Below are 25,069 nucleotides of genomic sequence, written 5' to 3'. Positions count from 1 at the left end.
ACAGTCAGAAGTAGGGCTATAATTTCCTTTAGTGTCATCAAATGAGGCCTCGCTCTGTTCTTCCACTATCAGGCATGTAGCACTAGAAAGCTGATAAATAAAATTCCAGTTGTGGAAAATAATCCACCTATGTTACTATTGTTCCATTTATCTTATTTGCTGCTGATTCTTTTCTATCCTCATCCCTACAAATTAGGCAACACGGATTAACAGGGAACAGGAAGATTAACAGGGAATTCACAGCTTTCTCTCACCTGTCTTGCATGCTTTCATGTCCTTGTGACAGCAGCCAGTTTTGCTATTGCCAAAATTGCATTTCCAACTACAACTGCAAATATCAAAGTGTGGCCACATGGTACTTTGGATGCCCTAGGTACTCCAGGATGCCTACGTGCCCTATGCTGGTTGCCACTGGATATGCAGTGACACTGTTGCTCACGTTCACTAAGCAGCCCCTTGTTTTTTCCTTCGTCTCCAACTTCTTTCCATGACATACTGCTCTCTGGTACGTAGGACTGTTTGTGAGGTCAGGTGTAAAATCAACTCAAAAAAACTGATTTGGCTGAAAAATTACTATTGGAAAGACAAGGGTTCTTTATTCACCAGATCTGGATATAAAAGCAGCTTCAGCTCACACTGCTGCTGAAAAAAAAAAAAAAAAAAAATGTGTGTAGAGCAGCAGCTTAAGAGCCTTCACTCAGAGGAATTCACACTATAAGGCACCAAGCCTTCAAAAATGCACACACATTTAACTACACTGCCACAAACTGTCCCATGTGCAGGATCAAATCTCTTACAATACTGGGAATTCTGGAGATAAGCTTCTGAGGGCCATGGACAATCCACCTTTAGAAATTCTGTATTTCAGTAAATAAACTTTAGAAAACTTCCTAGTGTCTGTGCATACAGAGAAACAGATTGATGAAAAAGATGTACTGGGTTTTCCCAAAGTGCACCACTTTATGGCCAAAGCTTCTCAACAGCTGCACAAAATTCAAAGATGGTTGAATAATGCCAATGAGGTAACAAAACTAAGTTACTGATGTGTGCATGGATGTTTGACCGAAGACAATCAGCTGAGAAACAGAAGATGGGAAAGGAAAGGAGGGAAACGGCAATAACCACAGTGCATGGAAAATACGACTTATGTTTTCTGAAGTGAATGGCAAACTACTAACCAAAATATGCAAAGACTCTGAAAAAACAATCCTGATGAGGTAGCAGCCATGTGTCATTTATACTAGGAACGAAGACCCCCATGCTAAGGTCTAGCAAGGTGCCTCTTCTGATCAGCCCCATTAGAGCTGCTGTTATGGCATTTTAGCAATCAAATCAAAGCTGCCCAAGGACCAGTGAAATCCCCATCTGCCTAACCCTCTGTATACTTCTGCACCACAGGGATGTGGCCAGGGCCATGGGAACCCTCTCTGGCAGCTGGATGCTTTGTGCTTATCACTGCTTTAATGTTTAGACTTAGAAAAAATACCAAGTGAAAATATACCTACCACGCAGTCCCTTGGCAAGCTTCGACACTGGGTGTGTTATGGGGGCATCTCTAACCAAATGAAAAGTATTCATTCCCTGTAAATCATTAACATTAGAGAACTGACAAGCAAAAATGCAAAGTTATTTTATTTCTAGCAATGCACAGCTTCGGTTGCTAGAGGAAGGACAGAACACTAACAGATCAGCTTTGCCTGTACACACACGCATGCTGGCCAAGTGGTCACCCCCCCCAGTGCTGTCTGATCACTACCTTATAAATGCTCTTCTCCCAAAACAAGTAATGGACGTAGCCTTCTCCAGCTGCAAATAGCACTCGTGGTGGAGTCAAAGAAACAGCTTTCTGGAAAAGATCTTCACTGTACTGCTCAGAGTGAAGCTCCTCTCTCTCCAGGGGATTTACCCATAATGCCCATTTTAGGAAGGCTGCTCTGCAGGATCATTGCCTCCCCGAGGTCTATAAGTTAGAATGGTCCACGCAAGTTACCTCCAATGACTAAACTCGCTCATCCCTCAAAGCAGGGCCATTTTCAGTGTTCAACAACTGCAGGCTCAAGCTGTGTCAATGTAACAAAGTTGATTTTATCTATGTGCAAGACTCAGAATAATCGGTGGCTTCCTCATGCCTTTGTTTTGTGGACAGAGGTTTATCTGCACCCACCAGTTGCTCTTCCTGGTTGTTTTTATAAACTCCCCGCTCTTCCTAAAATAATATCAACTTTCAGCTATGACCACTAATGGAAAAGTGGTCACTAAGCCATTCCATGAAAGAGATTATCTGATGCTGTTTCCTGTGACAGCAGAGTACTTGCTTCACACCACATGATAACATTCACCCCTATGAACACCGGCCCTGATGGGACTCCTGATCCTGAGATTCCTACCAGTAGAGTTGAGGGACCCAGAGTGCACAGCTAGACTGGAAAACATGGAGCAGCAATGTGCGCTCCCAGTAATTACATCTCAAACCTGTTACTGCAGCAAAGTGTTTAAGTCAAACAAGTTCCAGCATGCGGTCATACCATTCAGAAATTACCCACCAATGGGGACATCACAAGACTTCTTAGAGCAACTCAGACAAACCTGATCCCTTGGCTGATCACTAGCAATCTCCCCTTCACCTGATGTTATGTTCAACAAAAAGAAGGAGTAGGTAAATCTTGAATAGTACATTGAGATTAACGAACACAACCCTCACGGCCTAGCAGCATTTCCCTCCCGTTATTTCACAATTGTCCACAGTTTAGAAATCACTTTTCAAAGACTACTCTTCACTGCTACTGACACCTACCTGAGCTGAACGTGACAAAGAACAATTCACTTACTTCACTTTTTAATAATCCTTGATTTTGCAAAAGCAACTCCTGTTTCTAGAGGACTTCAAACATAGCAATCACTATTCCAAAAACATATCTTACTGGTATAATTCTCTTTACTTCAGAAAAGTTTAAAAATACAAGTAAAGGTCATATGCTAATTTGATATTTCAAAATTGTACTCCAAACCTGAAGCTTCATAAAAGCAAGTTGGATTATGACAATTGATGTATTCAACATCAACATTACTTACTATCTTTATGAACTGAGCTCTTTGCAGTAAGACATAAATGTAAAAGGCCTTGAGTAAAACACCTTGCCAAAGAATCTTTTTTATTATTGCCCTGCTAAAATAACAGCAGATGTACCAAATAAAGTACTTCCAAGTAAACTCTTGAGCAATTACAATTCTCATCTCACCAAACTGTCATAACAAAAAGAACAGAAAAAAAAATCATTTTATCTACGTTTTAAGTCAAATGCACAACACTTAACCTATTTTTCCTTGGAATGTGTCAATTTTAGTGCACTAATGTAGAACAGGAAATTTTTTTTTAGGAGGTGGGAAACCTATGATTTCACAGAAGCATTGAAGATGAGCATAATACCTGGGCTGCAACTTAGCAAATTCACTTCAGCACTCATTGCTACCCTGTATTCCTTTGTCCTCATCTTCTCCCTTGTTCTTTCATCATTTTTAACAAGTTTGTATCCCCTTTACAGAAGCAGATTTACTTTTTCATACAATGCTTGACACAAGAGAGGACACTTTCAACGATGAAAGTAATATAAAGCAATTAATATGGATAACATTATTATTTTATAAAAGAAATCTGATTTGGTCTTAAATTGTCCTTTTATATTAGCAGACTTTACTCTTCACTGATTCATCAGTGGAAGATCTGATGTTTGGCTGGGGACAGCTAAACTTTTTTTAAACAGCTAGAGAAAAAAAAAAAAGATTATTTCAATTATGAATTAAGCAGAACAGATCAATAATTATGTTTAAAAGATGACCCCAAAAATACCAGCTGCTAATACCACCATGAGATTTCTGAGTTGGCAACAAACCAACAAGATGTATTGAACCCTTAGAAGACAGCAAAGAAGATAGCAAAGGGGCTAGAAGTCTGCAACTTGCAAAGGGATTCCACAGGAAAGACAGATTAAATAGGTCATCAGTTCTCAAAGGGCTCGAAGAAGGTCATTCCTTTACAAGAGTTCTGCTGCTTAGCTCACAGGAGAAGAAGGGTAGCTTACTCATCTCCAACTGTTCATCCGGTGTCTTTATTTGCAATTAAAAGGTAGTCTGGAGCCATTCATAGGAGTGGTTGTAGAACAGACACTACTGCAGTTTCTTGTGCAGCTTTACAGAGTACAATGGGAAAACAAAACATGTACAAACAAGATTTGTTCTGTATTTAAGGGTCATGCACTCATTTGATTCTGGATGAGACAAACCTTCTTGGTATGGGAGGGGAATTGTTTCTGCCTGGAGTTTCTGAGTTCCCAGGTAATGTCTTGTAAAACTGAAAGCAAATAAGGAACCTTCTTACTCCTAATAGTTATAGGAGAGGTTGCTTAAATACTGACAGTTTGAAATTGGAAAAGAAAACCATGCAGCAAGGAGTACTCTTCCTGGCATCTACCTTCACTGTCACACAGTTTACTTACATTTAAGTAAACATATGTTTAACTAAAGTAAAAAAAAAAAAAAAAAAAAAAAAAAAAAAGTTTTCCTTGTTTTGTCAGTCCTACTGCTACAATAGTAAAGAAAAAAAAAAGATGGTAATACAGAAATTGGGTCCACTAATAAGACACTGACAAGTTTTTATTTTAACTTTTATTGCAAAATTTAAAAAAAAATCAACCGACATTTTAAGTTTAAATCTAAAACCTTAGCAATAAAGATTACCACAAGTGAAATAAATATCAAAATAAAAAATAAAAAAAAAAGAAGTGTGCAGTGCATTTTGCTCCCCATTATAAACAGAATGCAGGATCTTGCCGTTAGGAAAAACAGTATCCAACTGCTCTGCCTGTACAGCTGCAAATGAGGAAAGAGACTTAATGAAGCTCTACCTTTTAATTTTTCCTTTTCAAAGTAGGTTGATGTGCAGCAAAGGACACAAAACATACTACTACTAATAAAATATGATATTTAGGTAAGCTGACAAATATAACCCACTTCTTACTCTTTCAAGAATATAAGGAAAGAGGATTTATAAAATACTTAAATTTTGTAAAAAAATTCAGCTAAATCAGGTAAGTTACTTTAGTTAAATCTCACAGTTTAATATCTAGAAATTGTAAGATGGTTGAGACTTTATCATTTACAATGTATTCAGAGAATTAACACTATACACAGAAAGATGTAATTGTTGAATGTTTTAAAAGAATGTGCCCAATCGACAACTCAGAGACCTATGAGGTAGACAGACGGATGCAAACATGCAGGAGAAAATACTGCCTTCATAATTATTTTAGTTCCAAATCCACTGCTTTGCAATGACCAATTGTCTTTCAGGAAATATTTGTAATGCAAACCTATGTACTTTGCTTGCCACTCTTTAAAAATAACACATTTTAACTCTAAAAATAATACATTATAAGTGTTGTGACTGGAGTATTTATGATGCTTACATTTATGATAGCTTAAATGAGAATATCTTTCTTTTCCTGAAGTTTAAAAAAAAAAGAAAAAAAAGAAACAGGGATGTACTTGCCCACTAACATTAGTCTGTAACTATTCCAAGATCTTCAAAGGAGAGGAGCAGCTTGTATAGATACAGATGGTATCAAACAGATACTCAGTCACTGCAAGAATTGCACCTGAAGTGCAGTTGGTTTCATTTCTGTTACCTTCTGAGTGCACCACCCATAAGAAAAGCAAGCTCCAGAGCCTGCTAAGAAGGACAGGAATTTCAGAATTAAGCTGCTAGAACAGTCAGTTTTCATTCCGCAGAAGAGTGAAATAATCAATGTGCTGAAACTTCAGAACCTCATTTCCCCAGCTGGTCCAGCCAGGCTGCAGGTTGCGAGCAAACAACTCCAAGCACTCCACATCTGGCTTGATAAACTCTGCCAGAACCGCTGTGCAAGATAAGAAAAAAAGATGAGGATAACAATGACAAAGGTACTACCAACAACAGAAATAATAAATATAAAAATAAAATCTCCCCAGTGCTGTTAGCAAATGAAAGATGGAATGTTTCACTGGAAAAAAAAAAAAGAGAGACAGTAAATTAATTCTAAGAGTTTAATCAAACAACTGGAGTATTTGTAGCAAGAAAGTCATTTAAAATAAGTGCCCTTGAGATCCTAAACAATACTGTCAAGGCCTTCAATGGCCTTGATTTATTGGTTTTCATTTAGAGAAAGAGAATGAGGATTTATTCCGTGATCTACATGGGCAAGTTTTAAATTTTTCGCAAATATCCACAAAACACTTCCTAAAGGCTCAGTTAGCTCCTACATCACAAGGGCAACATTTCCACAAACAGACAGACTCCTTTCTTGATTAAGATCGTACTCTTTTCCTCTGCATCTTAAAGGGGATAAAACAATTTTTGATGAAAATTGTTGTAAGGTAAAATAAGAAACATCGGTTTAAACAAGCAGACATTAGAAGGGCTATAAAAATGCAGGGACTTCTTTTTCTCCCCAGATAGCAACTAAGCAACTAAAGAAACCTGTATATAACTGCCTTCTTTCATTCAGTAACATACATTTCAAATTCATTCTATTTATTTACTGCCTATATCTAAATAGATGCCTGTCGCTAACATCAATTGAGTCACTAATTATGATTATTCTTGAAGTGGCAGTAAAAGACCTTGGTTATACCAGTTCACCTGAGAAAAACTAGTGCAAACACTTAATTGTTAAATGTGTCATTTGTTATACAGCACCATTTAGCTCGTGGATGGGTCAAAGAAATTCTTAATTAGGTTTCAGGAAATAGCTGCAAAACAGTACATACAAAAATGTCCACGAGAAAAGCAAAGGTGAAAGGAACGCAAATGATACAAAGGATTCAGAAAGACTGAAAAAAAAGATTGATAATAAAAACTACATCTTACGTTTGCATTTTTGTGACTGAGAACAAAAGAACAAAAGCTAATAAACCATTTCCTTATCCAAAGTATATCTCACTCACTCTTGTTCAAATCTTCCTGAAGTTTCTGAATTTCTCTAGCTTAAAAATACAGTTCATAAATGCTGTATTGTTTGATTTGATCTCTTCAGATATGATTCGTATCAGAAAGCAGAAATATATCCAAGTAGCATACATCAAAGCACGAGAGAGAATGCTTTTTTCGGTTCAAACCAAGTTCTGACTTTTTGCATCAAGTTTGCCAGTCACAAACTCCCTGTGTGAAACCTCAGATGCTCTTGCCCTGGACTGCTCCTGCTGCAGAAAGATAAGCATCCACTTCACGTTCTAATCAGTGTTAATGAACCCCAGATGCATTCTCTACCTATACAATCCAAAGCTTCAATTCATTCAAAACTTCCTTAAATATTTTGTAATGGGCATTTTCCAACATTCTTATTATTTTGGTAAAGCATATAAATTTGTTTTCGTTCTTCCGATCTTTAACAAATGTCAAAAGAGTATTTCATACAGGTTATCATCAAAGCAACTTTCAATCTAAGAGAAGACTGCTACCAGCAGGAAACTTATTGTAAAAGCCTATTCCTTTTACAAACGAGCTAAAATCTTTATACAAATTAACATTTGCAGAGAAGAGTCTGGGAACATGTACATTCTGATAGAAAACTTCTTGCTCTGAATACTGCTGTTTAGTGTCACACCACTTCAGAGAAGCTGCTTTTGCAACATTCTGCAAAATATTTTTAAAAATGTGTGGTAAAATGTATTATTCTTTTTCCACGCTCTATTCCATTACAGATTTCTCATGCACTATCTGCTGCCAACATTTTAACAAATGTCTTCCAAAAATCTATTCTTTTCATCATATAAGAAAGCCCATGGTGCAGGAGGATGTACTTTTTCCATAGAAAAGAAGGGAGAGGCTGTGGAATGCAAATCCAAAGCTTTTGGTAAGCTCTCTGGGAGCAAATCTAACAGCTGTAGGATATTATTTTGACCCAAATGGGCGTAAGATCATGCAGAGCTTACTACAGAGTCCAGGTGTTATATGATTTTTTTTCCCCTTCACATCAAAACAGAACAGAACTGTTTTATGCCTAAGCAGAGGCAACAATGATTTAGGTGACAAAACTTCATTAACAGCATACTAGGAAGTGCTGAAATTTGTTCTTAAAAGGTATAGTTTACAAATGTCATCACAGCATTAAGTCCAGTAATCAGAAGCAGCTACCACTAAGCACCCAAAACTTCCATGTCTAAGAGAAAAAGTTGAAAAGCATACTTAGTTGATTCAGCTAGACTCATAGCAGACTGGTTTGCCAGAAAGCAAAAGATGAGGTAGACAAAAAATGGTCAGTTCAGAAGGAACCAGAAGATCGTGCCAATCTTTTGATCAACTTGGTCATAGAATTTAAACTGGAAGTCCCAAGAATCTTCCTCTCTCACATTCCCAAAGAGAAGGTCTTTCTATACAAAGCATTTTTGAAAAAACAAATGACAGAGACAGATTACATATAATTCAAGATCACGTTATAGTATGATTCTTCATTGCTTGGATGTGGTATTTACATAATCATATCAAGCAGTAGCCTTCACTGCAAGGGAAATTAGCATATCAATAGGGCAATAATATGGCTGTATTTTGTTGGCATAAGATCTTATTACACTGGTTGCCTTGAGCACCAAGTTTTCCCATTTTATGGTATGAATTATAGCCTCTTTGTTAGGCTTTTATGGCCTTTATACCACCAAAAGGCTACCTTAGCACATATGGCTCTAACTTGCATCCCTTCAGCAAACTCGAGCTCTTCCTAAAAACAGATTAGAGGATCTACATCAGTAGAAAGACTAAATGTTCATTTTTCTACAGTAGGGACAGATATTTTTTAATTTTTAACAATTACTTCTACATGCTTATAGAAACCACTGACAATAAACAGCTTAAATAGACAATAAATAGATTACTCTTCATCATTTGCAGTTGTCAAACACTACGGGTGCAATTCAGATATCTATACATGGACATCTAATGCCCACAAAGCCAGCACAAAGCCAGCTGGTAGGTATAGCACTGGTCTTACTCTTGATGGCACACGTTATCCAAGATGCATGCTGTTAAATCATTTAAATGAGCAAAAGAAGGAACCATTTTTGAAACAAGCAACAGCTTCCCCTTCTCTTTTCAACTTCCATTACCTAAACAATAAATTCTGCACAGCAAATTGGATAAATAAGGTGAAAATTATTTTATTGGCTTTTTACTGTCTGATTTGTGAGCCATACACAGCGCAGCCCACACGTAATTGAACTCATTTCATAGTAACCCTTCAAAATTTTGCAATGCAGAGGCTCTTATTGCCTGATTTGTCTAAACCTTGACCAGAAAAAGACCAGAAAAAAAGACGAGAAACTCAGGGCAAAGATGACTTAATACCTCTGTATCCTTCCTAAACTTTCTGTTAAATCTAGATTTTGATGTACCCACTGATTAGTTAGAAGGGCTCCCAAGGTACACAAGGAAACAAAAGGCGTTTCCTTCTTTTTTACTTCCACTTTCCTTACAGCCTCACAAGCCATGGAGTTGCTATAGAAGAATCAGGTTCCCAAGGTTTCCCACTGCACACTCCTGCTGGAGATCTGCAAAGCAGCTAGAACACAGCCAATAATTAACACTAACGTTTTTAGGCATACTCCTATATGGCAATAATATTTTTTTAGCAATAAATGGACATGCTACATACTAGAGGAGAAATGCCTATAACAAGAAGAATCTCTAAAATAGAAAAAGGAAAAAAGGTGAAGTTCAACCTTCCTTTATATCATCTCTATAACAAAGTATCTTTTAAGTCTTATAAGAGCAATAGTGAATAGAATTAGAAAGAAAACCTGCTGTTATTTGAATCAAAACGAAGAGAGATAAAATTTCATTTTAACACATTTGCATAAAGCAGTTTAAGTACATTTACAATGACATATTAAAGCTCTAAGAATTGAACATAGCACATGCATCACCCAAAACCCCTACAGTCTCAATTTCAAAGTTAAATGCGCTGCAGGAACCCAAACATCTCTTTTTGATAGCTTACTTTAATTTACATCTTCCTCTTCCCCCAGAGAGAGAGAAAATGTTATAATCAGTCATTAAGTGGCTACATATGTAGGAACATACAGCCTTTACAGTAGTAACTAGAAATAAAGTGCCAGACAGCATCAGTAAATAATAATATTTTGGGCTTTGTTACTTCTTAAACAAAGCATAAAGAACGTGTGTGACTCATCAAGTGTCCTTCTCCCCCCTCATTGCCAAATCTCTGCTTGAACAAATCTCTGTTCAAATTTCTTCTAAACTACTCTAGGATGTAGCTCAACTGCTCTCTACTGGCCACTTGAGAATATTGCCTGATCATGAAAGCAATACTCTTTCCAGAATATTGAAGGCAAATCAAAAGCAATTAGGGTTTTTTATCTTATGGTCTCCCTTCTCATTCCATGAGCCTGTTCTGAATGAAGCTGCCAACACCGTGCATACACATGTAGTTTTATAAGAACTGTGTAAACCACTGATTTTATTCAATAGCTAATTTATTCCTCAAATAGAAACATGAATGCTGCACAATGCTATCACAATTAATCACGTAAAGACTCAAGAAATACATAAAATTAGTACAGACAATTTCTTTCAAAACCCTTTCAGGGTCATCATGTATAACGAATTAATCAATACAGTAGCTAGATTCTGCACCACAGAAAGGAAGCGCTCTGAGGACCATCTGACGCTAGAATTCTCTACAACATCTACACTAATTGCTGCTTTTCACTTCTGGATATCTCAGAAGTTTCCTGCTCATGTCTGAATGTGTTGCTGAAGTACTGGTTTGCTGACAAGGCCCTAGGTGGCTGCGTCATAAATCACTGCTCTGCCACCCATTAGCTTAAATCAACACACATACTTCCTGCTGCAGTTGTAATTTTTAAAAGATGTAGCTTCAGAACCGCAAACAGATGCTTCCTAGAATTGCTCTTTTCTTTTTAAATAAAGCTAACCCAAAAAAATGTCAACTACTAATTTTTGAATAGCTATATATATGCATGTTAATTTAATAACAAATACAGTCCCCAAACACAAATTTCAAAGCCTCCCTGGAAGTGCAACAGTCATTCAGATGAGCCTGCTAACTGAAGTAATTCTGTTCCTTGGGAACTGAAAAAAGAAAGCACGTCAGCACAACGGAGGGAACAGGCCAGTGATGCCTTTCCAACAGCAGCATGCATTACTTCTGCTCACATTTTATGATGTGATTACACTGAACCATGTGCACCAGGAATATCTATAGATCCATCCTAAGTTTTCCCCTCAGGGAAGGATGAAACTATCTTTGCGAGAGGAATTAAATAAGTTTCTTGCCGTATAATTGTAAGGCACTCAGGTGCTATAATAATGAAAGAATCTACTGATAAAAGCTGTCAAAGAAGTTTTTCTCTGGAATAACGTGCAAAAGGCAGCACATGATGCAGAAGTCTTCAAGTCTTTTGAACTAAACCCTGGAAAGTTGAAATGATTCATCCAAATGCTAAGTGGCTAGTTGGAGCTACTGCATCAATTTCAGCAAATTAAACACAGCCCCTCGGAAATAAACAGGGTATGCCTTCTTTGTTGTTTACTGTTAACAGTTTTAAAATGATTCACTTTATAGATTTAAAGGCAGAACCGCACTGCAGCTGCATAAACAACTAATGCAGAAATAAAAACATTTATTTCAGGATGGTATGATGAAGAGGTTTCTATTTTTATTAGCTAAGTAGAAGATATCTTATATGCTCCCAAAGTTCACTGCCACGACCACAGGAACTTTACATCCTTTGGGATAACTTAATATATACAGCATTTATCATTTGTTCCTGCAGGATTTCAAAAACAAGTGTAGAAAAATGTAGTTCAGCTTCTTCATTTTTACTCAAAATATTCACACGATTATCCATGAAGTTCTACTTTTTACACTGACTTTCTTTTTAGGGACCAAGACTTAGGCGCCTAAAAACATTTTTAGAAATGTTGAGGAATCACAGGTCCTGGTGGGCAGAACTGCTTAGCATATGGGAAATTAAGATGCATCATTTATAAAGATATCTCATTTTAGGTACATCATCTCAGATGCCCAAACCAAACACCCCATAGAAACATGACACATCAACAAAAACATACCAGTGAGAGGGGGCTTATGTGAATGTAGACTGCAGGGTATGCTGACTATTAACTTATGTTCTGGAACTGGAAGTACATCTTCAGGTTTCCTGTTGTACAAACCAGAACAAGAAAAGAAGAGTGAGAATGAATAGCACCAGATTGATACACACAATTCTCTGATACCCGAGATAGGAGGTAAGAGTGTTTATTGACAATTAAACTTCATGAAAGCCTAAGGCAAGTTGAATGTTGCTCACTGATAATGTGTAAAAGGGGGTTCAAAAATCATTGAGAATTGAGACAAAATACGGTTAACAACAGCCATGCAAAGCCATCAAGAACAAACAACATAGTTGTTGTTTCCATCAGCAGCCCGAAAAAGGCTTCAGCTTATTCTAAGGACCTGGGGTCAAATAGAAACTGCCAGCAAAGGAAGCCCACACACCTTTTATTTGAGCCAGTTCCCCAACACAGACAGACATAAGGAACAGATAAAAAGATTCTGCCCTTTAATCTTACTAAAGCACTCCCTCTTCCTAAAGTGAGTGAGGCTGTTTTTAGGTTCAAAATCAGCCAAAGATGATGCCAAAAGGAGATCTGGGAACATTATATTGTATTATGAAAAGGTGACACACACATAAGTAGAATCCTAGCAGCCTCAAAACGATATTTTTACCATAGCCTGGCATACCTTAGGGCTTCTTTTATGTTTCCTTGAACTCTCCCCAGTATAAGAACTTCATAGGGCTTTTTGTGGAAAGAATCCAAAGGCAATACAAATTCTCCATATCTAGTAATCTGACACAGAGGAGTTAGAAATACACAGATTTTCAAATCCAATTCTCCCAACAAGACATCATCTTTGATAAAAAGGAAGATATTGACAACACCACACCTTTCAAATACAAAAGCACATGGTAATAGATAGACAATTTATAGAACTACGAAGTGCTATATTGCAAGACCCCTCAGTTGCCAAGAAAACAATAATACAGAGAACTTACTTTTACCCAGTGCCACTCAGCAAGTGTTTTCACAGACCAATGAGGATAAAGTTCATCCTTAACAAAACGTAAGTGCTTCTGTCTGTTAGTCACCCATGTGACAACAAGACAATCTGGAGCAGCTAGCGCTGATACAGGAATCTGCTTGATTTGCCACGAAGACAAGTAGCTGTATCTGTATACCAAAACAGTGAGAAAGCAAGTTAGCATACACCACATAATAAAATTGCAAAGCAACAAAAACAGACAAGGAAATTACACAGCCAAAATGGTTAAAGAAATATCTTCTGTCAGCATAGAAAGTCATAAAAAATAGGTCCAGAGTGACACCCAGTGGACAGATCCACTGGACTCTGATATAAAGTCATTACTCTATGTACTTACGTTTTACTGAGCAGAATCTTTAACGACATATTTCCTTTATTTAGCCATTGACAAAATAACGAACACAGCATCTAACAGCAGTGTTGGAGCTGCCTTCTGGTTTTATTTTGTAAGGGAGAGAGGGTTTAGTTGGCTAATTCATGTCTATGAATAACTAAAATTTTCCTAAGAGTAACTTGTATCGGTAAAAAAAAAAAATGCACTTGAATGAGTTTAACTGACTTCCTATAGGTTCCTGTGGGGCTTTTAAAGCAAAATATAATAACCAATCTCTGTATCTACAAATTGTATCTTCATAAGAAGCTTAAAAAGTTACAGTAGATATTATTCTAGAAAGTTACAAGGCTCTACTTTCTCTTCGCCCTTCTTTCACATGGATGTAATTCTATGGTAATCAAGGGAGCTCCACAGTCATAAACTTAATGTTACTCAGAGGAGAAAGAGGCCCATAAAATTCTAAGTTAATGACTTCATAAACTACAGTACTCAGAAAGTTCCTATTGCACTTGAGGATTTTACTGCTGCATTATCACTTTCTCCTATTCATCAGACTGAAGCTCAAAAAAAAAAAAAAAAACCCTAAAACTTCTTAATTGGACCTCAGCCCCAAAAATATTTTATCTAACTTTATGTAGTATTAATAATAACTATTAATTTCAAATGAGTATGTGCATGATCTGGGCCATTCAAAACAGTTGACCCCAAGCCTTCCCTAGACGTACAGAAAACTAGCATTCTTTCACTAATGAGGTAATTTAAGATAGAGCCTTGCAAATATTTTATATTAAAAGTTTCCAAACTATTTCAGTGAAATTCCTGAGACAATTTTTAGAGTTGAACTTTTAGACTTTGACATGTGCCAAAATATTTGCTAGCTTAAGCTACAATTGTGTTTACATCAGTCTTGGATTGTAACAGTAAATAAAAATGTGAATTACCCATTGTAAACAGAGATATGACAAGGTAATTTTACAACAAAATTTACCTGTTACTCCTTTTAACAGATTTGTTCTCCCATGGTGGATCGATTACAATTACATCATATTTTTTCTTGTCTGGAAAGAGGAATTACACAAAACTAAGTTAACAAAGACACTAGTAAATCAATTTTAAAACAAATGCACTAGTTAAAATTGATAAAGGTTTAGCTACCTAAATACAGACAATATTTAAAAAGCTAACTAGGCAGCAGAACTGCAAGTGTTCTTTATTATTCCCCCCCAATATTGAAACAAAAATTTAAACACTTCAGATAATAATATACTTCTCAGATTTCTAGGCTGATTACCTAAGGAAAGGATGTTTGTGTGACCTGTGCTGGATTCAATTCCTCCAAGAAATGTCAAACCTCTTAGGGAATTTAAAACAAAAACCTCATACAGTGCCATTCTCCAAGACATTAAAATTTCTCCAAGTTTCCTGAAAGAAGCTACGTAATAAGGCATCCAGCTGACAGAAAGGCTGCACCCTTGAACCCTTGAAGTTTCCTGTCCTTTTCGATCTTTCAGCAGGCCAATTTGTACATGTAGAGCTATGAACCAGCCCTGGAAAACAGTGTGTTTTACATTACTGGAGGTTGGTAGACAGAGAGAGTTAGACCCAGTGTGAAAAATGGAAATTTAGTGGGCAATAGGAAGAGAACTGAAGGAGTTTTCATAACAGAAGTTGGGTTTACGTTAATTGGAGAAGATACAGAACATATCCATGAAGAAAGTAGGACTCTCTAATGTTATTTTTCCCAGAGAACATACTTGTTTCTTTATTGAGCCTGATACTAATTGTTAAAATAGCTAATAAGAACCATGTAACATTTAATGTCCTTTACATCTTATTCCTTTATTAACATTGGAGGTGTTGTCCTGACAATGGAATGACCCTAACCAGCAAGAAATACTTCTCATTTAGCAGCTAGATCAGCTCTCCTATGAAGAAAGGCTGAGGGAGCTGAGGTTATTTAGCTTGGAGAAGAGAAGGCTTTGCAGCCTACCAGTACCTAAAGGTGGCCTAAAAGAACACTGGCAATGGACTCTTTATCAGAGAGTATAGTGATAAGAAAAGGGGGGATGGCTTTAAACTAAAAGAGGGGAGATTAAATTATGTATTAGGAAGAAATTCTTTACTCAGAGGGCGGTGAGGCACTGGAATAGGCTGACAGAGAAGCTGCGGGTGCCCCATCCCTGAAGGCATTCAAGGCCAGGTTGGGGTCCTGGCCAGCTGAGCTGGTGGGTGGCAATCCTGCCCATAGCAGAGGGGTTGGAAATGGATGGTCTCTAATGTTTCTTCTAACCCAAACTATTGTATGATTATATACTAGTTTATTTTCAATTCAGTGCATTTACTTGACTTCTAGATCCGCTGTAGCTCAGAATATGCTTACCAACTGTTGCATTCTGTGTTTCATGTAAAAATGCAATAGCTGAGATTTTTATAGGAGCCTCTTGGAGCCTCCTCATGACATACACTCCTAACTCCACTGAATATTCCTTTGAAAACCTTCACCTATCTACACAAAGTTAGAAATGCCACTTCAAAAGTTTGCAGTTGCATCAGCACGATGCTCAGTGTTAGAAAACAGTTCACTGAGTCCTTAGTTATCTTGACATTAACCTGCCTTCTAAGGCAGGAGAGAAGGGATGGATTCTAATGACTAAAGATACTTACAGTTCAGCAGGGGTTGTAAACATGAAATATCAGATAAAAGGAAACTGCTCTTTGGTGGCACCAAGTACTTCTGTCCCATTAATACAACTATCTTTGCACAGTTTGAATTGTTCTCTGTAACACACGAAAGCAGGTCCTGCTCTGGAATGGAGGTTTCATCATCTAGCACATTCACAGCTTGATGGTCACCATCATTTACAGCTAGAAACTGCTTTGCCATTTCACATAATTCAGCCAACCCACAGTCAATGCGTTCAGGAACAACATTCTTCCCACAACTGGGTTCTGCAGCAGCACGATGAAGAAAACCACTTTTGAGTCCCTCTTGGACTAAATGCAAAGTGCCTTCCCAAATGAATTTTCTGATCTGCATGATCATAAAGAGAAGACAAAAAAGAAAAAAAAAAAAAAAGAAATGATATTTTGGAGTATATGCATGGTATCATCAGGGAATGAAACAGAAATCAAAACATCTTCAATCTGCAGAGCGGGAGAAGGATCCTTGCCAAATACAAAAAACATCAACTGAAAAGCTATGTGTGCATAATAATGAGGGCAAGCTAACTTCTGGTGGGTTTTTTTTGTTTGTTTGTTTTTGCGAAGTGGCAATAGTCAGATGTCTAGAGAAAGACAGACTGCTGAACAAAAGGTTTCACAGACAATAGTGGTAGAATATTACTGATCTAAACAAACAAATTTCAAGGCAATGTCAACACTAACTTAAAGTTTAGCTTAAAGTCTACAAGCATAATTTTGATTGAATGTATACCTGAACCGAAAACCAGTATTCTTCATGTTTTAATTCACTTTCAAAACCAATATTGTGTATGCATTTAAAAAGTACAATCAGTAAACCAAATTACATTATCAGAAATGTTTTTTGCAATTTTTTTAAGTAACACATTTCTCAAATAACAAGGTTAAGATTCTTGGATCTATATGCACACACATTTCTTCAACAATATTTCCTATGCAAAATGTAGAGACCTAGCTAGTTAATTCTCAAATCATTGAGCCTTTATGAGGTTTAACTACCAGTGAAGAATTTTTGTTCATCTAGAACAGCTTTATTACTAACTACTGCAGTTCCTAGCACAGGCTTCAAATATTTATTATTGTTTCTAAAGCTCCTGAAGAAGGAATGCTCAACAAGATGTGTGGTTGTTTTTTTTAAAATACTCTTCATTACAAATACCAAAAGGTCCTGAGTGTGTTCTTTTAAAAATAATTTCTATAGTAGCACAACCCTTGAGATATCTGAAGGAATAGGCAAGATTTTTAGAACATTGGTTTTTGATAGCCAAAGATACACTGTTTCAACAGATTAAGTATATAATTTTAAAATGCTACAAACTGTACAGTTATCAGGGCTAACGAGAATTATAGATTTTTCAAAACTGTGTCTTTTTTGCACTTTCATCAAAAAACTACTTGAAGTTACGCAGGCCTGTAAGACAACAACTTAGATGTCTTAATATGGAGACATAAGCTCTTTGAGTTTAGGCCCCTAAGACAAACTTCTTCTCATTCCTTCCCTTATGCCTACTGCTAAGTGACTATTTTAACTTAAATATCTTCACTCATAAACCCTTCAAAGTTCTCTCATTTAAGGCAATTCTTCATATCCATAGCTTATTCACAACAATACTTACAGGACCCCTACACTGTAACATAACAAACAGCACATTTACTACAAAATCATTATTGCGTAAAGGAAGAAAAATATTTCTTCAAGTATTGTCTACAAGGAATAGAATTAAACAAAAATCCCAGTATAATTAGTACATTAGTATATTACACAGAGAAAAGCAAGCAAGTGTAGGTCCTAGTTAGATTCACAACATTATTTAGGAAAACATAAGTATACATCAAATATTATTCACAGATTATTCTTTTTAGGATTTCCTAGTACACTTCAGTGGTAGCAGTTTCACCAATACACCAATAACATGAGCCCCAACAAGAACTTGAATTCCAGTCCATTCATGATGCTTTGGTATGATTATCATAATGTAAAATGTTAGAAGGAATAATTATTTTCTCAGCAGAAATGAGAAACCTTGGAGCACTTCTGATCAGAGAAGCCTATAAAAACTTCAGCTGAGTGTCCTGATAAATTAAAAATGAATTGATCTACAGAACAGCTTATGTTGCTTATTTCAAAATAGTCATTTTCCGCTCAACTAACATTCAACCCATCACTACATAATGTTCTGTGAACAAAGCTTCCAGCTATTTGAAAGCTAGTTTGACATCTAGTTTGTTTTCACATGTATCTACACAGAAGTTATTCTCAGTATACACTTAATTCATGTATGGAGTGGAGAGATGACCTTCCCATTAGTGGAACAAGCTACAAGAAGAGAACATATTTACAGCTACGTTTTGTACTCCATACACAGCCCGAAATTAAGTAGCACATCTGTGCAAAATTATCTTCTATTCAAACTTACCTTTGTATGGTATTCTAAAGCATCCAGTTCACCTTGGTTGAATACACATTTTCTTTTACGCTTCTGCAGGAGCAAACAGGGTAAGAAAAAAAAAGAAAACATTACTCCACAATAAAAACAAAAAATAAATACTCAAACATACCTAAATAACAAATCAACTCTTCCAAAACTGGAAGAAACTTCCTATCTTTCTATGACAAGTATAAATCTAGTAAGCAAAAACATGATCACAAAATACCTAGGCTGTTGGAGGTATTCTCATGATAGAAAGGCTTAGCAAAGCTATGTTCTATTATTATTATTCACAGCATGGGGATCTAACATTATCTAGCACCTGCCACAGTTCACATTCAGGCCTCCTTTTGGTCTATACTAGAAGGTGTTTGTTCAGCTGCCAAGTGCAGTAACAGGAAAAAAATCAAGTAAGTCTTCAAGGTTAGATTTGCTGGTTTAGACTTGTAACATTTTCAGGTTGTTTGTTTTTTCAAGACTGTAATGAACAGAACTGTACAGTCTATACATTGAAAGTAAATTCAAACTGTTCTTCTTTCCACACTTTAATCTGGACAACCGTGACAGCTCCCACAGTTTAACTCAAGTCCATGACCACAACAAGCACCAAAACATTTCATAAGCAACCAACTGCTTTTGAGTCACAAGATGCAAGTTACTGACAGAAGAGACTCAAGAATAACATTATGAGTGCTTACATATTCCATGCATCTTGCAGTCTATTGTGGAAAATCTCCTGCTCTCCTATGTGACTTCAGAAAACAGAAATTTGTAAGATAGTGTCAATGGTAAGTTATTTACCTGGGGATTACTATAGGTTACCGCATTGTGGAGAACATACCTTCTTAGCACCAACTACAGAATCCCCAACACCACACGTGGTTCCTTCTTGGTGTTCCTCTGCACTGCTGCTGGCCTTTATTTCTGTAAGACTCAACTCAGGGCTTCCCTGCAACAGCTGCTTCTCAGGAGCTGCAGCTATATGGGCCTTAGAAATGTGGAAGAATTCTTCCCGAAATACATATCTTGTTCTTGCTGTTTTACCTTCTGTTTCTACAGCATCACCAGGACCGTCACTTGAAGAGGTGGTAGCAAATGTAGAAGTAGGATGATTATTAGTAGAATGGCCAGAAGTATTGATGGTGACATCACCAGGGTATGCAAAGGAGTCACAGATCTCATAGCCACACTGGTTGATGAAAGACAGATGGTCCAGGAGCCATCCTGTTGTCAGCCGATGTACCACAGACATCATAGGTCCCCTCTTCAGGGAGAAAAATCAACTCCCTGAAACTGTAGCAGGCAATCACACAGGCTTCCTGAAGCAAATTCCTCCTGTGTAAGTAATATATTTAGTTAAGAATTCATTTCTCAGAATTGCTACTCTTTCATAAAAGTAACACTATTGCGTGACAGACATTTCCCTGCATCCATAGGACAAACTATAGAAACTTCTCGACTTCTACCAGTTTCACTATTAGGATTTCTGTTTGATCCCTAACTCAGTTTTTTATGGTATGTGTTGTCTTTTTTGTTTGTTTGCTCATTTGTATTTTTTTTAAAATAGATTTCTATATAATATAATGTAGCACAGAATTACTCATTCGGAGTCCTCTTTTTAGAAGTTAGCAATTATATACAGTAACACTCTGTAACACCAGATTCAGTAGTAAAAAAAAAACACAAGTAGGTTTTATGTGCTCCTGAAGAAAGTCATCACGTTTTTATGTGTTCCTAGATCCTGTCCTAGTTTCCCATAGAAAATGAGTTCAGCAACCTGCCCTCTATGAAGTAAACTGAAATGTGGCAATTCGATATGTACTGGGGGAAACCAAGGTATGTGTACAGACTGGGAGAAGAATTCATTGGGAGCGGCCCTGCAGAGAAGGACTTGGTGGTCCCAGTGGACAAAACGATGGATGTGAGCCAGCAGTGTGCTCTTGTAGCTCAGAAGGCCAACTGTATCCTGGGCTGCATCAAAAGAGGGGTGGCCAGCAGAGAGAGGGAGGGGATTGTAAGGCCCTTGTAAGGCCCCATCTGGAGTACTGTGTCCAAGCCCAGGCCCTCAGCACAAGAAGGATGTCAAGCTGTTGGAGTGGATCCAGAGGAGAGCCACAAAGATCATCAGAGGGCTGGAGCACCTCTCTTATGAAAAAAAGGCTGAGGGAGTTGAGCTTGTTCAGCTTGGAAAACAGAAGGCTCCAGGAAGACTTCATTGTGGCCTTCCAGTACTTGGAGTTTATAAACAGGAGAGTGATGGACTTTTTAGACAGTCTTATAGCGACTGGACAAGGAAGAATGGTTTTAAACTAAAAGTGTTGAGATTTAGGTTAGATGTTAGGTGGAAATTCTTCAGTCAGAGAATGGTGAGGCACTGGCACAGCTGCCCAGAGAAGCTGTGGGTGCCCCATCCCTGGAGGCGCTCAAGGCCAGGTTGGATGGGGCCCTGAGCAGCTGAGCTGGTGGGGGGCAGCCCTGCCCATGGCACAGGATGGGACTGGGTGGGCTTTAAGCTCCCTTCCAACCCAAGCCATTCTATGTACGACCCTTATGGACTTCTAGACACTTTAAACAATGGAATACTGAGTTGAAAGGGACCCACAAGGATCCTCGAGTCCCACCCCTAGCTCCACATAGGACCACTCAAAATTCAAAACCTAAGTCTGAAAGCATTGTTCAAACGCATCTTGAACTTCAGCAACCTGGGGCCGTGCCCTGTGGTGCAGAACCTTTCCCTAACCCCCAGCTGCCCCTCCCCTGACACAGCTCCATGCCGTTCCCTCGGGCCCTGTCCCTGTCACGAGAGAGCAGAGCTCAGCGCTGCCCCTCCGCTCCCTGTGAGGAGCTGCAGCCCCCATCAGGTCTCCCCTCAGCCTCCGCTACTCGGCACTGAGTAAACCCAGGGACCTGAGCCATTTCTCACTTACTGCCCTCCTTTGGGCGCTCTCTAACAGGACAGCAGCCCGCTACAGGCAGGGAACAGCCTAACACGGTGAAGCACTCCTTGCGGGCTACCCTCCTCCTATGCCCGCCCGCAGCAACCCTCTGTAAAGCCACGGGGGCGCGTCTCTCGCTCCGTGCGGTACAGAGCTCCAGACACGCCGCAGCCCGGCGACTGTCTCGCTCGTTCACTCACCGACGCTGCTCAGCCCCCCGTGAGCGCCGCCATCTTGTTGTACGGCAGCAGGCCGTGAGAGGCCGAGACGGCGGAAGTGACGACATCATCAACTGCCACACCCCTCGGCTCCCGTCTCTCCGCTGTGACGTCGCGCTCTGAGGCGCAGTGTGTGACGTAAGCGGGCGGGCGGGCGGATTTGAAATCAGGAGGAAGGAGTCGGCGCCGCTAACGGTAACAGGCGGCCGTGGGGGGGCGGGCGGCGGTTTCCCTCGGGCGGTTGTTGGTGAGGCGGCCGCTTGCACAGCTGATAAACAAGTTCACAGGTAGTGGTGGAGGAAGGGATTGATGGGTGACCTGCTGGGCGCTTTGGCCGTGCCACTGTGGCCTTCCCCTTTGCTGATTGCTCTGACTTTTCTGTCATGTGATTGCTGGTCCGATGTAGAACTTCACTTGTGCATTCTTACCCCTTAGGAAGTCGCTGTGTATTTCAGAAACACAAAAACTCTTAGAGCCTGTTTTTTCCTAATACTGGCAGACCCCGTTTTACAGCTCGGTCACAATGAGGCGAAGCTCAACCACTACTGGGAGTAGTGGTCGGCAATCTACGATGGTACTGAGAGTGCAGGACAACAACAAGATGGGTCTTCAAACGCCTCAAATGTAAGTGGTACTGATCACACTGATAACAGCATGTACATAAAACCTAATATCTCAGTGGTTTTACTGTAGTGTGTAGCAATGGAAAAAGATGGGAGCAGTGAGAAGAAAACCCACTGCAGCCAAAGACTTCTGCACAAGCGCTTGTGGTTTGCACAAAAAATAAAAATAATTTTAAAAATTCTTTCTTAACTTACCAGTTGAGTAACTATGAATTTAAAACTCTATCAAAACTCTAACTCTCTCAAGCATACCTTTCTTTTGATTTTTTTTTTGTTTGTTTGTTGGTTGGTTTGAGGTTTCATTTGTGTTTTCTTGTTTGTTTGTTTTCTTTCTTAAAGAGCTTTAAATGACAGAACTGGAGTCATCTATGTGATTAATAACTATGGTTGGCATATAATTTGAAATCTAAAACTTCAATCAAGTTCTGTGCCTCTGACACATCTCGTATTCTAATGTTTTTTTCTTGCATATTTGTTAGGTGGTTGGGGGGTGGCTGGGTGCTTTGTGTATAAAATGTATACTTACAAAACTTGCAGAAATAGCTTTATTAGTGGGCAAACAATGCATTAAAATCAGCTGACACTTCTAAGATACTGCTGTCCTGAAGGTGGTTAGACTTAAATTAATGTGGTTATATTTCTCCTATGTAAGCAAAAGATAAAATGGTAGAAATAGTCATTTGAATCCTTCTCCCTATCCCTCAGGAAGGACAGAGGAACGTTTGGAAAACTGAGCATGAGCAAAACTACGTCTGCAACTTCAGAAAGAAAAGTCAGCTTTTTTGGGAAGAGGTATTGATAGCTTCAGATCAATGTGCTGTAGATTAAAACAGTCTCATAACATTTTACAGTTCTACTTCCTTGCTATATTTTCATTACAGGGAATAACGGATCTGAGGCCCGTAGGCATTCAGGTCTACCTTCCCATACTCTGGTTACTAAATAATAATGCTGTGGAGCAGGAACTGCTTAAAGGGCTATTCTTCCTCTTGGGAGTGCAAGAGGAGGAATATGCACTGCAACACTTAAGAGCTGCCCAAGACATTGGCCTGTTTAAGGAAGAGCGGTCCCCCTCAATACAGACCTGGGAGATGTTTTCATTAGCAGATATTGACAAAGCTTTCTTACAGTGCTAGTCTGACTTCCTACCTCTATTTTGTCTCTTCAATTCAGAGAAAAAAAATCAGAAATGATGAAAAGTGCTATGTTAAGTTTAAATTAGGTAGTAATCTTGCAAAATTGGAATCATATCAACATTATTCTCTGTCTTAGTTTCTTTTTCACTGTAAGATGAAAACCTCACAAAATCATGTCGTCTTAGCTCATGACTTTCTGTATTCTGATGTCTGCAGGTAGCTTCTTTCATTGCATTCCACTGTGGCAGATTTCTGCGTTCCTTCTAAATGTTCCTTGAATATTTTAATCTTTATTTTCAACCACTTACATTGTTTCTTCACCTTTTACTTATTTTCCTTTCTTCTGCTCTGTAAGACTTTATTTCAATAAGCCGAAGAAAATATTCACCTATAATGTAGTAATCCCTCTATTCTATGTGGACATCATAACTTCTATGGCTTGATGTTGTTTTTTAATCTTTCCACTTAGAGGGTAACCTTCAGTTATCTCTTTGCATGGCATATGCAAAAGAAACATAAAACCAGCAAATGTAAGGATTTGCATATAACTGAGAACTCTGCATATGTGTATTGTCACAATAAATATATATTTTTTTTTGTTCCTAGAACTAGTGGGGCTGGAGGTCCACGCAACAGTCAGTATGGCATGTTTGGTACAGAAAAGATCAAGGATCCCAGGCCCCTTCATGACAAGGCGTTCATTCAACAATGTATCAAACAGCTTTGTGAGGTAACTAGTTAACTTATTTTACAAAACTGTTTATTAGGCACCAAAAGTACTAATCAAAATATTTGCTTTTTGACTGTTTCCACTATAGATTTTATTGACTAACGTGATACTTAATGGGTATATTTCTCTTTCTCAGTTTCTTGTTGAGAATGGTTACGCCCATAATGTCACCGTGAAATCACTACAGTCTCCATCTGTAAAAGATTTTGTAAAAATCTTCACTTTTATCTATGGATTTCTCTGCCCTTCTTATGAACTGCCTGACTCAAAATTTGAAGAGGAAATTCCACGAGTTTTTAAAGAGCTTGGGTAAGATCCCTATTAGTCTATTGCACTGAACAGAAACTACAAATCTTAGGATTCTGTATGAAAGCTAGGGAGACTGGACAGACTTTTTTTATTCAGATTTGACTGAAGCTTTGATGTTCTGATTATTTTGCTTCACTTTTAAGTTTACCCTCTTGTTTCCAGACTTGACGATACATTTTAATAATTTATATATTATTTTATATGTTGTTTATAACTATTAGACTTTGAAAGGCCGCTTTACTGAATGAAAATTGCAGTTTTTATCCTAACTGGCTAGCTTATGACAGGATCTTCTGCCTTGTTCTATTTAAATCCAAACACTAAAAAGATTTTCAGATTGTTACCTTCTGTTCGTTTAGGTAAAAGTCATTATTTTTCTATAACTTCTCTCAATTCACATTTAAAGCAGGAAGCAGAAAAAAATAACTGTTGAGGTATGTCACGGTATTGTCTAAGGGTCTGCGTCCGTGACAAGGGGGGGG

General features: G+C 38.2%; 2 protein-coding genes across 8 annotated transcripts in view; one reads left to right on the top strand and one right to left on the bottom strand.

Annotated features, from left to right (window-relative positions):
• Positions 5,094–21,912, bottom strand: METTL4 (methyltransferase like 4). The gene is made up of 9 exons (XM_021387551.1): positions 21,772–21,912; positions 19,477–19,970; positions 18,624–18,686; positions 16,171–16,537; positions 14,495–14,564; positions 13,126–13,300; positions 12,813–12,919; positions 12,140–12,228; positions 5,094–5,912 (listed from the first exon to the last, which is right to left on the bottom strand). Exons 2-9 carry the CDS (start codon positions 19,888–19,890, stop codon positions 5,767–5,769), a joined length of 1,431 nt encoding a protein of 476 aa, XP_021243226.1. The 5' UTR covers positions 19,891–19,970; positions 21,772–21,912; the 3' UTR covers positions 5,094–5,766.
• NDC80 (NDC80, kinetochore complex component) overlaps positions 21,854–25,069 on the top strand; it is a 27,799-nt gene continuing 24,583 nt past the window's right edge. Inside the window, exons 1-5 of one of the 7 annotated variants that reach the window (XM_021387548.1) lie at positions 21,854–21,927; positions 22,289–22,413; positions 23,118–23,204; positions 24,155–24,278; positions 24,415–24,587. In XM_021387548.1, coding sequence (XP_021243223.1) covers positions 22,313–22,413; positions 23,118–23,204; positions 24,155–24,278; positions 24,415–24,587 — 485 coding nt within the window. In that variant the 5' untranslated portion in view covers positions 21,854–21,927; positions 22,289–22,312. Of the gene's footprint in view, positions 22,077–22,224; positions 22,414–23,117; positions 23,205–24,154; positions 24,279–24,414; positions 24,588–25,069 lie in introns of all 7 variants that reach the window. The other 6 variants (XM_021387544.1, XM_021387549.1, XM_021387546.1 and 3 more) reach the window with 6 other exon arrangements.

This window comes from Numida meleagris, chromosome 2, assembly GCF_002078875.1.
Source record: "Numida meleagris isolate 19003 breed g44 Domestic line chromosome 2, NumMel1.0, whole genome shotgun sequence".
In the NCBI taxonomy this organism is placed as follows: domain Eukaryota; kingdom Metazoa; phylum Chordata; class Aves; order Galliformes; family Numididae; genus Numida; species Numida meleagris.
This window is presented reverse-complemented; position numbering and strand designations above follow the sequence as displayed.